This window comes from Nicotiana tabacum, chromosome 2 (assembly GCF_000715075.1).
Source record: "Nicotiana tabacum cultivar K326 chromosome 2, ASM71507v2, whole genome shotgun sequence".
NCBI classification, from domain to species: Eukaryota; Viridiplantae; Streptophyta; class Magnoliopsida; order Solanales; family Solanaceae; genus Nicotiana; species Nicotiana tabacum.
Window position 1 is genome coordinate 30,147,198 of NC_134081.1, and position 17,616 is coordinate 30,164,813.

Genomic DNA, 17,616 nt, shown 5'->3' on the forward strand with positions numbered 1-17,616 from the left:
ACAAGAAAAATAAAGTAAGGGATACCACATAGTGGCATGCACCAGTACTAGAAGTAGGTAACTAGATCGAGGTCTGATATAACACCGAAAAAGTTAGCTAGGGTATTTAGATAGATGAGAGCGAATAATAATACGTATTCAGCTTTAACGTAGAGTTGTGTATCAATCTTTTGCGAGTTTAAGGACGAAAGAAGGAGTTGGTGTGATGAAGATAGTCAAATTTAAATAGAAAACATGCCAAGTACACCACATTTGGTGGTGACTTTTAAAGTCAGATAAATGGATCTCTTGATCACTCCGTGAAAGAGATTTATAAAGAGGACATAGGGAAGAAGAAGACGAGTTTTTATTCGGCTACTGTTAATTGAGGAAAGTCTTGCAACGTGATGAATATAAACAGATGAGAAATAAGAAACTAGAATATATAGAAAGCAAAGTTTGTAGATATTGTGATTGGTATAGACAACATTCTGACGTAAGAGATGTAGAGAGAGAGTGTGGAAGAGAAGAAAGACAGAGATGAAAAAATATAAAGTTGTCCAAAAAAAAGAAAGAAAGAAGGGAAGTAAACTTTATTCCTTATTTCACTCTATTTACTTGTCTCATTGATATGTCACTAAGCTAAATTAGCGAATTAAAGACTACACAAGCATAATCAATGATTAAAGATGTTTAATATGTGAAGTCTTTAATAAATAGAGGCGCTATAATTGGGGAAAATCCAATTTAGAGGACCGATTTTGCCAACATGTACAAGTTAAAGTGTTAGTTTGCTATTAAACTAAAATGAAGGAAAAACCCAAGGGTGGTAGAAAGATATAATAGAAGAATTTTAGGGCCAAAGTTCAATTATCCATTCAAGTAAGCCCCCCTCCTCATTATCCGAACATCAGGACACAAGCAGAGAGAAGAAGAAGAAGAAGAAGAAGAAGCTAAGGATATGGCGTGCGGAAGCACATCTGCTTCCACGACTTGGAGCATGTCCTCTCTCAAGTCCGCACTCCCTTCCGCACAAACATTTTCGAAGCCTTCGCTCCGTTTCTCCGTTGGGTCCAAGCCCAAATCCACTTCCAGACTTCTTCACTCCTTCGTTGGTCTCGCTCCATTGCATCCGCTCCTTTCTCTTAGTTCCCAAGGTAGATTTGGAATTATGCATTAATTAATTGATTGGTTTGTTACGTATGCTATACGAATGCACAAAAGTTTGCATTTTTAGTGCAATAAAATCCTTATTTATTGCATTTGGATGTTGATATGGCGTTTCCATGGATATTGAAGGCACCCGTTTAATGCATTAGGCATGTCATATTGATAATAGTTGTTATTACTTACTGGTATTATCTGGGATGCAGCTAAATGCTAATGTTGCATTTCTACTGCTTGAGTTCATAATATGTTAGTCGGTGAGTGTTTGAGTACATCTCTTTTTACAGTGTGATAATTAAGATACTTCTAGTAAGAGGGATTGTTTTAGGAATTTTAATTGGACAAGGTCAGATTGCCTAGACTAGAATATTGTTGGTCAGCTCTTGATTCTGCCATATATGACATCTATGGGCAAGGACAGATGCACAATTTAGGCAGTGGGTGGCTTTTCAGAAAACTATATATACATGTATGTACGTAGGTATACTTGTACTTTCCATTCACCAACTTGATATCCTGGATCCGTTTCTGTTTATGGGATGGTCTGTATCCCATAAGCTCAACTACTTTATGGATTTGGGATTAGGACGGGACATAGAAAAACAGGTTACATGAAATTGGAACAGACCATTGTGTTTCGTTTGGCGCCAGTTCTCTCGTCTACTAGCTTTACTATTTCCTCATGTACCTTTCCAGTCGAATTATTACTATGTATATGCTTTCCTCAGTTGGTGTAAGGTGAATTTAGTCTTACATGTTTTGTTTAAATCATTTCCAATAATGCCCCAAGAGCCCCTGAACAATTTTTACCTCTGTACAGCATTTAGTGCAACTACATTGAACTCTTGTTTAGTGTCTTTTCTTTTAGGGTTGCTTATGTTAGTTTGTCGATGCTCTTGCTTTAGGATATTTGATCAAACTAAAAGTCTAGCTCCAGTTACTGTAATCATTCTAGCTCCCCGAGTTAATCAAGTAGGTTAAGCTGAGTCTAGTCACCCTGTAAGAGAAAGTCGCATAACCAAATTTCTTCTTAATTGAGTTTTATTTTCAAGCTTCAGTCTGAAAGTTAACAGAAAGGGAAGAGAACTTCCTTTTCTAGTTGTCTTGTACTGTGAGGGTCTCTTTCCCCAGGGCTCTATGCCAATCAGTGTCACCCTGCATGTGGCTCACGCCATTAAAGGTTGCCCGGCCCAGCATTCATTTGCAAGTCCTGGGTGAAACTGACACTGCGAGTTTGATATCTGGCTGCGAATTAAGTCCAAGCATGTGGTTAGTCATTAGCAGTTATTGGATCTTGTGAAAATTGGTATGTTCAGAGAAGAGAGAGTCTTTGAGATCTTTCATCAAATTTGATTGAGTCCTGATGTATAGGCCTGATTAGCTCAAACCAATACTATTTTTCATCTGCAAAGATTGGATATTGTGAATATTTATATATTTTAGTTTGGGCATAGAACTTATAACATGATATAAGGTGGATATTCTCGCAACAAACATATGATGTTTGAGAGTGGAAAAGGTTTCATGAGTCATTTGTGGAATTTGAAGAATGTGAAAGCGTAGAGAAAAATCTGGTTTGCAGATGAACATGGAATGTTGCTTGTTAAGTAAATCCGCAGTGCAACTTCTGCATTTTAAGCTATATTGCTTTATTATTTCTACACCTATGTTTTTCTTTAAGTTGATAAAGTTTCTAACCTAAAATTATAAATTGCAGATTCAACAAGTTTTGAGCACTCATTTACTGTGATTGATAATGGTGGCCGGTTTTCCGCCATGAGACATGGCAGGAAGGTGCCCAAACTGAATAGGCCCCCAGATCAGCGCCGGGCACTCTTACGAGGCCTCACAACTCAGCTCCTCAAGCACGGACGTATAAAGACCACTAAAGCAAGGGCCAGGGCAGTGAGAAAGTATGTCGATAAGATGATCACATTGGCAAAGGATGGCACTCTCCATAAGAGAAGGCAAGCCCTTGGATTCATCTATGAGAAGCAGATAGTGCATGCATTATTCACGGAGGTCCCGGAGAGATATGGAGAGAGGAATGGAGGATACACCAGGATAATAAGAACTCTACCCAGGCGAGGAGACAATGCACCAATGGCTTATATTGAGCTTGTCTAGCAACTGAATAGTCATTTTTAAGATGTTCTTATTTATTTTTGTTCAGAAGTTTGATGTCAATTAAGAAACTTTTCTGAGTTCTAAAGATGATTCCATCTCAATTCTTTATGCATTTCAGTTGAAATTGCCCTTTACAAAGTGCAGTTTTGTTTGTTTGCTCACGTTTGATTTATTAAAGCCTTTTGTTGTTGACCAGTACAGATTATCTCAACTCCAAAGGGCATTACCAGTAATATTTGTGTGGTGGTGTGTTTTCTTCTTTTTTGATTCACGTGTACTTGAGGTTGAAAGGCAACACATTATATCTAACTTTGGGCTGAACAAAGATTGCTAAGAGTATGATACCCAAAAATAAAAATACTGCAACGACAAATTGAACAAAGGGAGTGGATTAGATGCATATCATGTGTTTGAACCCTGTTGTAGACAAAAGTGTGGTATTTAATTAGAGAATGATAGAGGAGTGAACATATTATCCGTGCCAGCTGGCCCTAGGGGATTTTTCGATTAAAAACAATAAATTGAACAAAGGGACAAAATGGTTCCCGGATTAAAGGCAGAAAGCTTTTACTAGCACAAAAAAGGAAATTTGGAAGATACATATTACAGTACCTGGTAAGAAAAATAGTTACCGCTTTGATATTTACACAAAATTAAATAACTTAATCATAAGAGTTACAAATAAATCTGAAAATAAATAATGTTTAAATATTATTAAGTGATACGTAAAGGTATATATGCAAGATAATTTTTTGTAGTAACCTTTTTTTTTTTTGGCTGTGAACAAGTTACATTAGTTAGCTTTAGTAACCAACACATTATGCCAATTGCAAGAGAATGGGTTAAATATAGATGTTTTACATATAGGATTGGAAGGGTTAAGTTGGGAAATCAGCAGGGGATAAGAAGTCAGAGAAAGCAGTAGATAAGGTAGGATCACACTTTCTTGTATTTTCCTATCTACTCATCATTCTTCATAAGCCAAGATATATAAAAATCAGACACAAAAGGGAAATCCTTAATAACACAATGTTAGCTTCAACAGCTCTGAATCTGGGTTCATTAGGCAGTTGTATAGTGAATGTGTCAGCCCACAGTTGCCATAAACCTTCCCTGATTCTACAATGTACTCAATCGCTGCCATTCTTGGCATTACCAAATACTATTGTCAAGCCTTTTAATGGAAGCAGTAACAGTAGCTGGAAATTAAGTACACCATTCAAGACTGCCGTTGCTGCTGTTGATTCCTCTGAGCCTGCCGAAAAGGTTTGCAGATTTTGCTTTTTAACTTTAGGGAAGTCGAGAAATTGGTTCGCCTGTTCGCTACTAGTATTACGTAATGACCTTGTTTAAAAGCTTAAACTATCTAATATTAGAATGTGTTAGAAATTGTTTAATTATATTACTACGTTTTAAATGACAAGTTATGTTTCATGATTTAGTGCACCTTTAACCACTCATTTGTCTTGATAACCATTTTGTTCTTATCTTTTGGTACTACATTTAACTGAACTTCTGGCAAATACATTCTGCTATTCCGAGAGAGATCAAGAAATCTCACCCTTTCTTAGATTCATGGACACAATTTCAATTCAGTGAGATCCTTCATTCACATTTTTTTCCACCAAGAACGTTTTCTAAAACTCTTTGACCCCCGGAATCAAACTCTTTCTTGTTCACTTTTCTATACTGAAAATTTCGAGTTGCTATTTCTTGCTTTTCTAACCAGAATTTCTCTGCTACTTGCTTAGTGTAGAAATTCGTGTCATGTCCATTAAAGCTATTCACATTACAATCTCATTACAATCTCGCAAAGGAGAGAGATCAGATATTGCTTTTTAGGAAAGTGTGTTTAGTCCTTTTACGTGTTTCAAGCCTAAATCTTTTGTGTTCTTCATTTCATATTTTCCAACAGAAATGATTGACTTTATATACACTAACATCAGTATTAATTTAACTTAACTAGTTGCAGTAAGCCACTAATTGACAATGTCCATGCTCTCTTTCTTTGATCAAAAGTCAAAACTGAGGCGATTTGATCCCATGATGTGGAAACTAATGCCCCATGTGCCATGGTATGGGTTTCCATGTACACGGAATATCTCAAGTTACAAACTTACAATAACCATCTCATAAACTGGACAAGATAAGTGCATTTATTTCTTTTCTGGTAAAAATCACAAGAGCGTTCTATGCTTATCTTGAGGCATGGATCATTTTTATGTGAAACGAAGGCAAAAACTTCAATCAACTCCTTTTTAGGTAAGTTATCTAGCAAAATGCCATACTTTTTCATGTTTAGATTTTCACTTTCACATTTCGTTGATATGCTGATCAGCGAGTATCCAGAGCAATCAGTTTTTGTTTCAATTACTGTTTGATATTTTGTTATATATACAGCAAGAGACAGAAAGGAAGAAGTACTATTTTCTTGTTGCAAATGCCAAATTCATGCTAGATGAAGAGGAGCATTTCCAGGAGCAATTGTTTGAACGTCTTCGTCTCTTTGGAGAGCGCAACATGGAGCAGGATTTCTGGCTTGTGATTGAGCCAAAATTCTTGGATAAATTCCCTAATATTACCAAGAGACTGAAGAGACCTGCAGTAGCTCTTGTCTCAACAAATGGCCCGTGGATCACGTAAGTGCACTTATTTTCAATACCCTGAACCTTAGTTACCCTCTTTTCCCAGTTTATGCATCATAAGAAAATGCAAGAAGGTATATGCGTTGATAAGCAAGTTAATCAAAGGTGGATGCAGGCTATTTTTTATGATTTTAACTGAACCCAGTATTTTTGATACGGAACATATATGTGCGTGTGCGCTCGCACATTGATAAGCAAGTTAATCAGAGTGGGATACAGTCTATCCTCTATGGTTCCAGTTGAAGCCAGTATTTTTGACACGGAACATGTATATGTGTGAGAAAAACCACTAAACTTTTAACAAGCAAAATTCAAAATCCATAATTTCAAAAGTGAAATAAGTTTAGTGCTAGTCTATGTTATGTGGACCCTCCAAAATATTACCGCATCCGTGTCGGATACTTAAAAAATGCACTACTTTTGGAGGATCTGACATGCACCTGGCTATATTTTCGGAGAGTCCGAGCAACGTAGGTGCTAGGAAACTTAAAGATTGAACTCATCGAATTTAAATCCCGAATCCGCCTTTTGTTATCCCAGTATGTATCTTCACGTGTTTCTTGGGTGTTGTAGGTTCATGAAGTTGAGACTAGACAGAGTTTTACAGGAGAGCTATGAAGCTGACAGTCTAGAAGAAGCTTTGGCATGTACTCCCGTTAGTCTTAAGTTTGAAAAGCCAGAGAAGTGGGTAGCTCCATACCCGAAGTACGAATCTGAGTGGTGGACGCCCTTCTTACCCCCTGGATCTCAGACATCTAAGGTGTGAATAGCAATCCTTCTACTCAATTTTGGGATATCCTCTGTGTTTAACGAAGCAGGTCATTCTCTGCTTCTGCTGCACTGTTTGTTAGTCAGGCATTTGACATTTAATTTCAGAAGTATGTGAAAAGATGAAGTGTGAAGCACAAATGTAGGCTGTAGGTAAAGGTGTGTCTAGCTTATTGGCCAAATACCGTATGACCAGTTCCTGGTCGCTGATGATCTAAACCTGATTATGAGATTACGGAACTAATTGGAGAAGAAAGGGATTACTTGTTATGCTTTCAATACTTGAAATGGTGCTTTGGCTTAGCGCAAAGAATTAATGTTGCGATAGTTCAGTGCTAGGTTTAAACATACCTCTATACATACGGGCTGATGCGAAGCCAAATATCTTATGCTCTTAATCTTCGAAAATGCTGCATTTGCTCTGTGCGAAAAGGTAATGCTGTAGTAGTTCATCAGCAACCTAGTTTGGTGTGAGGTTTTACCTAGGCATTTCAAATCATGGAACCAAACATATCTTTTTTTTGCTTGATTTTCCTGATAAGTCTGATCTGAAGTCAAAAGTCTTTCTTTGTTCTTAGGTAGATTATTTTAAAGGTTTCCTGTCCCAATTTATTAGATGCCATGATCAATTTTTCACCCATTTAGGAGAACGACACCAAAACACTGGAGGTTTATTAATCTGCTCCTTCAGATTTGTTGTTGTTTTATATTTCCCATCACCCCTTAGAAATTTGTACATCAGGGTGGGATTGGATGCAAGTGTTAATATTTGCTAGACCGTTTAACTCCCTCTCCTGAAGAAGAATGAGCAACATAAAAACCATCACAGTTCTCCAGTATTGACCTTTCCAATTTGATTAAATGGAAGACCAAATCTCATGATTGCATGTGTTTAAAATTTTTATCTGATTCAAATAATGAGAGATACTTGGTGAAAGTAGAGAGTCACTCCTAAGGATAACTATCCAACAAGAAAAGAAAGAAAAGAATAGATAGGGATTGAGGGGGGAAAACACTTAGCAGTAGCTCATAGTTAAAATGGATAAGCATAATAACTCTTAGAATAGTTCTGGTTATAAAAAGAAAAAGGACACTCCTACTGTGATGCTTTATCTGCCTGGGAATAGAATGTCATCACTGCTGCTTACTGTCTTTAACAAAAGGAACTTTTGGTAGTTTCTGAAGAACCTTCTCATCCAAATGACTGTACTGTCTCTTGAGTTCTTTTTTGGCCTTCTGTGCATAGATATCCACTTGATCTTCATGTTTCTCATAGAACCAGGGTACTATCAACAGCATGACAAATACTGTCCAGAAAACAAATAATTAGAATCACCGATGACAAGGAAATATTTTGAGTTCCACTATCATTCCTAAGTTCTTCCCCATTTGGATAGTAAAATCTGTTATTCTGTCACTGGGAGTTCTATGAATTCCAGGAAGGCCTTTGGTACATTAATGAAGAATGAGATACAGTGGTCAGCGAAATTTTTCCAACAGCCAGAGAACTTTGAGCAGGGATTAAGAAAAACTGGTCCAAAAACTGAGCACTCTATTGCATTTCCATAATATAGGGAACAAATTTCATAAATTTGTCTTCTGCAGCTGATAGAAAGAAGAAAAGGTAAGAGAACTTACAGATGTAAACAAGGGTCAGAAAATCGAACCAGCTGCCAACGATAGACACAATCCACAAGCCTAAAATACTCTGCAGTTTGACATAGGATGTTGCGCTTGAGAAACATACATGAAGTGAAATTATAGATAACACAAAGCTGAGGGTAGGGAGAGATTTGTACATATAGGAACTTCTTCAAATCCTTTCCAGAAGCCACTTCCCAGAAGACACCAAATGCCCAGTTGAATCTGTCCCTCAACAGGAGAGCAACCTCAGTCCATAATTTCTCTGGCAATAAAATCTCTGGAAATTCCATAGGAGTCCTGCCAGGGAGTACAATATGATCTTATCACCTAATGTATACACTCGGACAGATAGGAGAACGTAAGAAGCATAGCGACTATAAACTAACACGGATAACTGCAAAGTCTCAAGTCATTAAAATACAAAACATCGTCCAAAAACATGTCAGGTACATGACAAAAATCCAGAGAACAGAATTTATAAGGCATGTGAAAAATAAAGTGAAGTTTTTGAGGCAAGGGAACTCACTTATTGACGAAGTGGGAGATATTTGACCAAAAGAACAAGATGGCCAAGGTAAGTATGAGAGAATGGCAAATAAAAGTGAGCAAATGATAACCAATCCATTCGAAGAGCAGCCATATGACAGTGGCAGCAGCAAGCATCCCTGCTGAAATCTGCTTGTTCCTCCACAGCAAAATATCAGCGGCTGATACAGGAGTTTTTGTTACCAGAAATAATCATAAGTTTACATTTTACACAAAGCAAATCAAGAATGATAGATAATGCAAAAATAAGTACTTCACCCGTTCCATTTTATATGTTACTCTTTTCTTTTTAGTAGTTTGTTTCATAAAGAATAACACCTTTTTATATTTAAAAACTCTTTAACTTTAAACTTACCATTTACCCTTAATAACACGCTCTTATAGGTATGGAAATTATTATCGTCATATAACAATTACGGAATAAGACATACGTTTGCCACCGCCTAGGGCGGCATGGACAGGTTTCTGGCGGCCAAAGAGGTGAGGCTTCTCGTTGGTGGGGCGTCGAAAATCATCGCCATCGGTGGATGATGAAGAAGAATAATCACGGTGATCAACGGTCCCTGGCACCTCTTTCGCTGAAGAATCAGGAACAATTTCCTCCACTGGATCGGACATGGTGACCCCGGGACTGAAAATAGGTTACAAATTAATTATCGGAAGCATAATAACAACTTTTGTTTTAGAAACTCCTTTCTATTAACAAAAATTACATATATCCATTAGAGATAGAATTTGGGTTTGTATTTATCTCGTGTTTGGTTATATATATTAGTTATCCGGGATAGATTTTATACCAAAATGATATATCCCATGGGATGACCTAGCCAATGGGATCCTACAGTTGAACCAAACGACTATTGAAAAAGTTATTAATTTTACACGTGAAAACTCAGATGGAAAATCAAATCATTTGAAGAAGAATAAGTAATTCATAGAAGGGCTGCATTATGCATGCAGTGATGCAATAAGTAGCAAAGAACAAATAAGGATATGTAATTTTAGTTCTTACTGCGTGTAATGTAACGAAGGAAGTAACAAAAAGAGTCTTGTGAACTTTTTCGTTGTTGTTATTGAAGAGTGAGAGTTGGGTTACTGATCCATCAATTTTTCCTGTACTTTGTTTCTTTTCTTGTGTTTCTCTATACGTGTAACACGTAATTTTCAAATTCTGTTTTACACTGTTACTGAATCATTCAACGGAGAGAGTAGCGGACGGGTTCCCTCTAACCATATATCTCCCAATTTTCTCGCTTCATAACAATTAATGTTCCCTTATCCTTTCTAGGAAATTTAAATATATTTCACTAGTTAATTAGTACAGTCAAATATATCCGTTTGTAAATGAATTGATAATATATAACACCCTTTTGTAATTTTATAATAAGAAAATTCCTAAAGAACGATCATCTCAATTTAGGAAGGAAAGTTAACACTCATTTTATAGAGAGAAATATAAAAATCCTTTTTATTATATGATGTTCATAATTAATTATCGTAAATAATAATAACACAAATATTAATATTTCTATTACAGTAGTTAGAACTTTTTATCTTACACAAGTCCTTTCCCTTTCTATTCCTATATAATTATTTTTTATTCTTCTTAAATCCTATATAATTATTTTTGACGGAAGGAATATGAAAAAAAAAAATTGCCCTAAATTTTGTTCACTTCTGCAAAATTGTGAGTTGAAGTATCTTCTAGAGGAGAAAATATTTGGAATAATACATAATTACCCTATTAAGGTGGTAGCACATTACCTAATGCAACCTTTAATTTTGCGGGGGGCTATAATCCCCTTATTTTTATTTTTAGTGGAATTATTACCTCCTTTTGAGTTTACGTGGCACTTGTTGTGTAATGCACTTGATGCCTGCAGGTGAAAAGCTCCAAGAGAATTTTTTTTTATTCTTTTCACCGAGTAAGAGATACCGTGGGCCTATGAAGTTTGCAGGGCTATTCTTTAGGAAAAGGAAAAATAGAGTAACATGGATTCCCACCGTAGTTTTTTGATTTCTGCAGGAATAATATAAAAAAAAGGAAAAATAAAGTTGTGTTGATTTACAAAATTCCTCTTTAATTGTTACAATCGTTCATGTAATGAACATAATGTCGTCCTCTTTAATTGTTACAACTGTTACAAAATTTAAAAGGATGAAAATATGAAGAGACTAAACGTTAGAAAGGAGAAGTTCTGGACATATTAAATTTAAATAAGATAAATAGAGAGATGAGAGAGAAAACGCCAAAAAAAGAAGAAAAAAGATTGATGTGTTTCTTGATAAAAGAGGCATGCCACATCACCTCCTTAGAGAGAGATTATAAGTTGTTTACCCGTAAAACGGTAAAGTTGAATTTATACGTGGTTTCTAGACAAGTGAACTAATTTGATCCTCAAATAATATAACAATTCAAAAAATATATAATACTTAGCCTTGGAATATAGATGAAACAACAGAGATGACAGTTTCGGGAACAAAGATTCCGGGCACAACAATGATGAGATCAAAAAGCAAGTAAATAAAATTGCATTAAGCTTTATGTAGAATACAGTGTAAGTTTTGCCAGAAATTTCGTGTCATTTACAATGGTAACTGAACTCACTATTTATAGCTATACCTAGGGGAAAAGGTCCTAGGATCGTGCCCTCCTTTAATGCCAATTATGAGAGTCATTGATGAAGATGTAACGGTGAATATAAATGTCAAATTCTCTGTAACGGACCATCGCTCTTAATGCTACAGAATATTCCTTAGTAAATGCCATCGGGCGCAGAGCATTTAATACATCTTCATGAACTTTATCCTTTCTGGTGACAAACAGAGTGGTTGCGTTCGGTCCTCAGTCATCCGATCTTGGATTCCACGTGTCCTCTTTTTAGTCAGTCACGTGTCATATCATATTTTACCCTATACAGATAGTCCCCCTGCTTTTCGGTGACATAACTTTGTGTTACCGGGAAGTTGGTAGAAATACCTTTTTGGCGGGAATTACTATAACTCCCTCTGAGGGTCTTTGATAGTTGATTTGACGCACGTCTCTCCGCATTTAATGCCGCGAACATGCGTCATCCCATGATTCAGCACAGCTTTTGTCGATTATCGAGGTAATCATGGCCATGAATTTAGCCGCCAAAATTTTACTTATACGCAACTTCCTTTTCCCTTGTGTTTCACAATTGCTCGAGCTTCTGATTTGCATCCTTGTTTTCAATCCCTTTTCTAATTTTCTTCAAACACAACCTTTTCCATCTCCTTTTTTAATGGCTTCTTCCTCTAAACGTGCTGGTTCTTCAAAGAATACGAACAAAATCGAGGATTCCGTTCCTCCAACAGTGGGTTCCATCATCCCAAGAAGGCTTAGTACTTCGAAGGATTTTGAAGAGAAATTTTCTACTTCTAACCCTCGTACATGGGCGGTTAGTAGGTACCCTTCTTTCATTCGTCCTTCCAGAATTCCTGCTATGAAGGAGGACTGCCGCTGCAATGAGATGAAATCATTGCTCCTGATCTATCGGAGCGAGTGACCCTTCCCAAGGAAGGTTTTACATACTTTTTCACGTATCCCTTTACTTTGGGTGCGTTTTCTTTGAGCGGATAGCTTAATTCCGTAATTTCGGAGTTTTGCCTTAGCTACCAGGTGTGTTTGGCATAGGTAAGTCTTTCAGTATGGAGAACGACCGCTTGCCTCCAACGTTTGTGCCAAGAAACTGGAGAAGAGCTAACCTTAGCTCATATGATGAATGTTTATTCCCCCAAAATTATTCGCGGGGGAATGATAAACCTTTGCAAGCGTGGACACCATGTTTTGTTGTCTAGCATGGATGATGACAACGACTATGGGTGGATGGAACAGTTTGTTGCAATTTCCACAAATGACATCATTCTGACAACGGCTTCATCCTTTCCGGTTGCTTGGAACGGCACTCATAGGCTCTTTGTCTAGTATTCCTCTTATTAGACATCTCCTATAGCCGCATCGTCTCTTCACTCTTCGTATGTTTCAGCAACTCGATGGATCCTACCGGTGGTGGAAGGTTTGAACTGATGGGTTCAGAAGATCTTGGACGTCACAATGCCTGAAACTCGTTTGTGGAAAGAACTGTCCCTTAAATACGGGTGGAAGGCCAAAAATCATGATAACTTTAATTTACCTTGCTTCCATTTTTGTATATGAAGAACTTGGTTGAACCCTTATGACTTGTTAACGAAATTAGGTCTACCCGCGGGCTCTGTTGCTATCCCTAAGGAGGACGTTCTGGATGATCCTGCTGATACAGCGAGGCTGCTTCAGGAAGCACTTACTCGAACAGGTATCTTCGAGCCTGTTTCGGGTGTAAATACTTCTTTACGAAGTCCCCGATCGGAGGATAAACAAACAAAAAGAAGACGCTCCTCCGCGGCGTGGAAAAGAATAAAAGGGCAAAGATTAACGCCTATGAATCATCTTCGGTGGCGATGATGACTGGTCCTCCTTCTAGGCCGGTCGTAGGCACCTGATGATTGATGATGACGAAGAAGTTGTTGATGAGGGATCCTATTTATACAGAAGGCAGCGATTCTCATCATCTCAACATGATGCTCGACCTATTGAGATAGTTACACCAACTAAAGACGATGTGTCGACACTTTAGGGAGAATCTGATTTGGTAGAATATGCCAACTCCCGTTTTCGGGACCCAATTGCTGCAACCGGTGCTGCGGGGCTGAGTACCATGTCCTTGCCGTCTTTGGTTTGCGAGCATTAAACAACCAGCACTGCATTTGATGCAGCTGCTTCTCACTCTTTAACTCCATCAACTTCATCTCCACATTCACCAACACTAGCAACTGCTATATCATTTTCATTTTCGTCTACTCTTCCACCAGCGGTTGCTACACCATCTCCATCGTCTGCACCTAACCATGAAGAAGGTGTTCCTCTTCCACAGTCTCCAGTCCATGAGAATTTAGGGCAAAATTATGCTGCTCCTTCTGAAGATTCACAAAGGAGAAGGAACATTATTCTTTTGGTCTCTACCGGGTGCAACCTGCTATCACGGATGGTGGATCTTGCTAATTACCTGAAGCCTTTGGCTTCAGAAAAAGATAACAATGCTATGCATAACATCGCGACGGTACGTTCCTTCTTTCCTCTATTATTTCTTCTACTTTTGAAAGAATGTATTCTAAATTTTACCTCTTCTTATTTTATAGGCCAACTTTCTTGCTTTTGAGGGTCTTCAAAGGTTGAATCGTGAGAAAGAAGAACTTACTTCTGAACGGGATCGGCTTTTGGCGGAATGGGACCAGACTGTTCTTCGCCTCTCGGAACTGAAAACCAGAGCTACTTAGGCCATCGTTTTGGAGGCTCATTTTCAGCAATTCGAGTAAGAAATGGTAACCCGTAGCCAAGAAATTGGGCCGCTGAGGGTTAAATTTGATGAGGCCAAGGCCAAATAGACAGAAGTCCAGAACATCGTTCTTACTACAACCGACCGTGAGGCTGCCTCCGTTAAAAGAGTGATTAACTTGAAAGCAGCCTTGAATTCCAAAAGTGAAGAGCTTGCTGCTGTGGAGGCGAAACATGCCCAGCTGGAAGAGAAGTACAGGAAAACTATTGAGCATAATAGGCTCTTTAGTTCAACTGTCTGCGAGCTCGACGTCAGCCTCAAATCTGCTAGATCCACCTGGGAAAAGCTTTTCGCCGAGGTTACCCAACTCAAAGAAGAACTTAAGCGCCGAGTGGCTTCCCTCATTGTTGAAAAAACTTATTCCATGTATAGCATGAGGAAAAAAACCTTGGAAGAGGCCAAAGCTGATATCATTGATGTTGATGTCGAAATTGCTAAGGCCTGAGAGCTTGAGTTGGTGATCTCGTCCAATTTCACAACTCAAATCAAGATTATGAAATGATCGATTGCAATAATAGTACCCAACAAGAGTCGGGATCGATTTCCTCTGGGAGCTATATATGGGAGTTAGGAGTATATATTTTAGTATGTGAGTTTGACTATCTTAATTCACCCTTCCACAAATTTGGGTTGTTTCTATGTCTAATTTAAAACTAAGATTGCAAAGTTAATAAATAAAACTAAGAGAATTGTTTTTTGTTTTTTTTCAAGTTTTGTAAAAAGTGTAGGGCTATGACAATCACCTAGATGTTTGCCTTATGGGATATAGACCTTAATGCTTGTTTTATTGATCGGGGTGTATTATAACTATCAACTCTCAATTACCCACTCAATACCTCTCGGTCAAAGAGTGATTTTGCCCAATTTGGCTTTCTCAAGTCCAAATGGGTATTGCACAAAACGGTTGATAAAAGCTCAAGTCGGGTTATTACTATCTCTAGGTTGAACCCTTTAATTGGGATTATCAATCTCTCGATTGACCCAATTTCTTGTTAGCCAAGTTGTCCTAAACTAAGTCTCTCTTTCTCAAGTAGAGACTAAGTCAAATAGGTATGAACTAATGTTTGCAATCATCAATTCCACAAATTAAAGCATGAACAAGGCTAAATAATAAATACCCAACCATAAACAAGCATCAAATTAAACACCCATAAGGTTTACACACTAGGGTTGGGTCACAACCCTAGTGAAAATCTAGCTACTCATGCTTGAGATTGAAGAAATAGAAGAAGAAATGCTAATTAAACTCATATTGCAAAATCAAAATGATAAAATATATGTTAAAATATCCCAAAATATGAAAAACTACTGCAACAAGTAAAAAGAAACGGCTACTGTAGCTGCTGATGTCAAAAAATTCACCTAAAAATGTGAAACTCGTCTATTTATATACGACTGGAAATTTCAGACAAAAATATCCTTCAGGAGGTTTTACGGCTGCATAATTCCATGTGCGGTTCACATATTTCGTCAAGTTGTCAGGACTGGAGGTCTGTGGCGGCATAATTCTAATCTGCGGCAGCAAGGCGTTCTTTCTAAGGTCTGCAGATTTGTAACTGCGGTCGCACTTGGTCTTCTGCGGTCCACACTTCTATGTCTGCGGCCGCAAGACACTTCTTCTGCGGCCGCACAATTCTTGTGAGGTCCGCACTTATGAGGGCTTGGAAACTTGGGACTTTGCACATCCTCTGAACTTTGTTCCTAGCCATCTTTTGCGGCCACACTTTGTACAAAAGTTTGCTGGCCTTTGCTTCATCATCTGTGGCCGCAGATGAAATTCTGTGGTCCGCACTTTGTGAACTTCTGTGCCTTTTATGGCCTTGAGTTTAGATTATTCCTTTTTGAGTTGGATTTCATCTCGGGAGTCCATCTTTCAATATTCCTGCAATTTAGCACATTTCATCAGTTTTCGGGAACACAATTTAATGCTTTTAGACTAAAACAAAAGCTAAAAGGCGCTAATAAGTAGTCAAAACCCCCACTTATCAACTCCCCCAAACTTAAGTTTTTGTTTGTCCTCAAGCAAATAAATTAGTTCCCATCTCCACAAGTTAAGGGCCATTCCATCTAATCAAAGGTGAGTCATTCACAAATCAATTGGGACCAACAATTACCCACACCACTTATGAATTATGAACAAGGCAACAAGTTAAACTTTTATGCACAAATAGTTCTAATGTGACACTTGAGCATCAAGAGTTAACTTTATTCATCAAGGAAGCTCGCTTTTTCATGTAGGTCATTGTGGATCCCAAACTCCTCCTCCTCTACTCTCCGTTTGCCTATCTTCCTTAAGAATTTTAGCACTCAATCCAAAAATTTGCGAAAGGTTCACTCATCTCTCTCAAGAGAATGTCGCAAGTACGACTTTAAGTACCTTAGGCTTGCCCCTCATGTAGATCATCACTAATGTAAGCTCACTCGGCTTGAAATCACGTAGGACTTTTTCGGAATGCAATGAAGGCTTTTGGACTAAGGTTGGATATGCAATGATAGAGCAGGTTCATCTTTCCTTAAGCACTCCATTTTCTGTTCTCGGCTCATGCTTTGCCAATTCCTTGAAGCATTTTTATTTTACTTGGGGGAACTAGAGAGACTTAACATCACTCTTTCTTGAACATAACATTCATTTTCTCCCTCTTTGATTTCTCCATGCTTTGTATCACTACTTTTCTTTGAATCCCTTCAACTCTTCCACTTATTCACTTTCTTTTTGCATTTTTCTTTTTGCTCTTTCCCTTTCTTGCCTTTTCTTCTCATCATTTCTTTTCTCTTTTTGTGCGTTGATACCTCTTTCAAGTTCCTCGTCTCTCTGCCAAACTTACGTTTTTAGTTAATCGTTTCAATTGAGTATTAAGGAAAGCCCGGGTGCCAAGAGAGGGTCCCGACAGAACAAGTAAAGGCTTGTAACATGGTTATCAAATGAGAAAGGTTTGAGGATCAAATGGGTTGACTAGGGATAACAACATTGGTAGGCAATGGAAAACTTCAAACGGGTCAAGAAAAGCCTACAATCACTTCTCAAGCCAAGCAAAACTTAAGATTTCGCCTTGAAACACATTCGGGGCAAGTTCTAGACCATTCACACAGGTACTTGGACTTGCAACAAAAACATCTCACCTTTCACGCAACTGGATTGTTAAAGAGGATAGAGTCGAGGGCACACAACGTCCATATTCAAGATTGAAAATCACTATATTTCGATTAAACCACTCGATTATTGCCTTCAACACAAGAGTCACAAAGTTACTAACTAGAGCTATTTCTTTCCAAAAACGTTGTTTTTAACCATAAGGACATAGTTAAGAGTCTTGGTACCAAGTGAAGCATGTTTGACTCTTCGA

At 37.9% G+C, this 17,616-nt stretch overlaps 2 protein-coding genes across 2 annotated transcripts; one reads left to right on the top strand and one right to left on the bottom strand.

The window, feature by feature from the left end:
• Positions 1 to 863: 863 nt before the first annotated feature.
• Positions 864 to 3,411, top strand: LOC107812055 (large ribosomal subunit protein bL17c-like). The gene is made up of 2 exons (XM_016637087.2): positions 864 to 1,136; positions 2,864 to 3,411. The coding sequence occupies exons 1-2, from the start codon at positions 941 to 943 to the stop codon at positions 3,271 to 3,273; spliced, it is 606 nt and encodes a 201-aa protein (XP_016492573.1). The 5' UTR covers positions 864 to 940; the 3' UTR covers positions 3,274 to 3,411.
• A 794-nt stretch (positions 3,412 to 4,205) lies between these two features.
• Positions 4,206 to 9,494, bottom strand: LOC107812062 (reticulon-like protein B5). The gene is made up of 5 exons (XM_016637099.2): positions 9,308 to 9,494; positions 8,857 to 9,037; positions 8,486 to 8,627; positions 8,325 to 8,394; positions 4,206 to 7,993 (listed from the first exon to the last, which is right to left on the bottom strand). Exons 1-5 carry the CDS (start codon positions 9,492 to 9,494, stop codon positions 7,821 to 7,823), a joined length of 753 nt encoding a protein of 250 aa, XP_016492585.1. The 3' UTR covers positions 4,206 to 7,820.
• Between the last annotated feature and the right edge of the window lie 8,122 nt (positions 9,495 to 17,616).

Excerpts from the sequence above, each read along its gene's own strand:
- LOC107812055 (XM_016637087.2), top strand. The coding sequence starts at position 941 with ATGGCGTGCGGAAGCACATCTGCTTCCACGACTTGGAGCATGTCCTCT. Across the intron at positions 1,137-2,863 it reads CCTTTCTCTTAGTTCCCAAG|ATTCAACAAGTTTTGAGCAC; the intron begins GTAGATTTGGAA and ends TATAAATTGCAG.
- LOC107812062 (XM_016637099.2), bottom strand. The coding sequence starts at position 9,494 with ATGTCCGATCCAGTGGAGGAAATTGTTCCTGATTCTTCAGCGAAAGAG. Across the intron at positions 8,628-8,856 it reads ATCTCCCACTTCGTCAATAA|GACTCCTATGGAATTTCCAG; the intron begins GTGAGTTCCCTT and ends ACTCCCTGGCAG. Across the intron at positions 7,994-8,324 it reads TCTGACCCTTGTTTACATCT|TATTTGTCATGCTGTTGATA; the intron begins GTAAGTTCTCTT and ends TTTTCTGGACAG.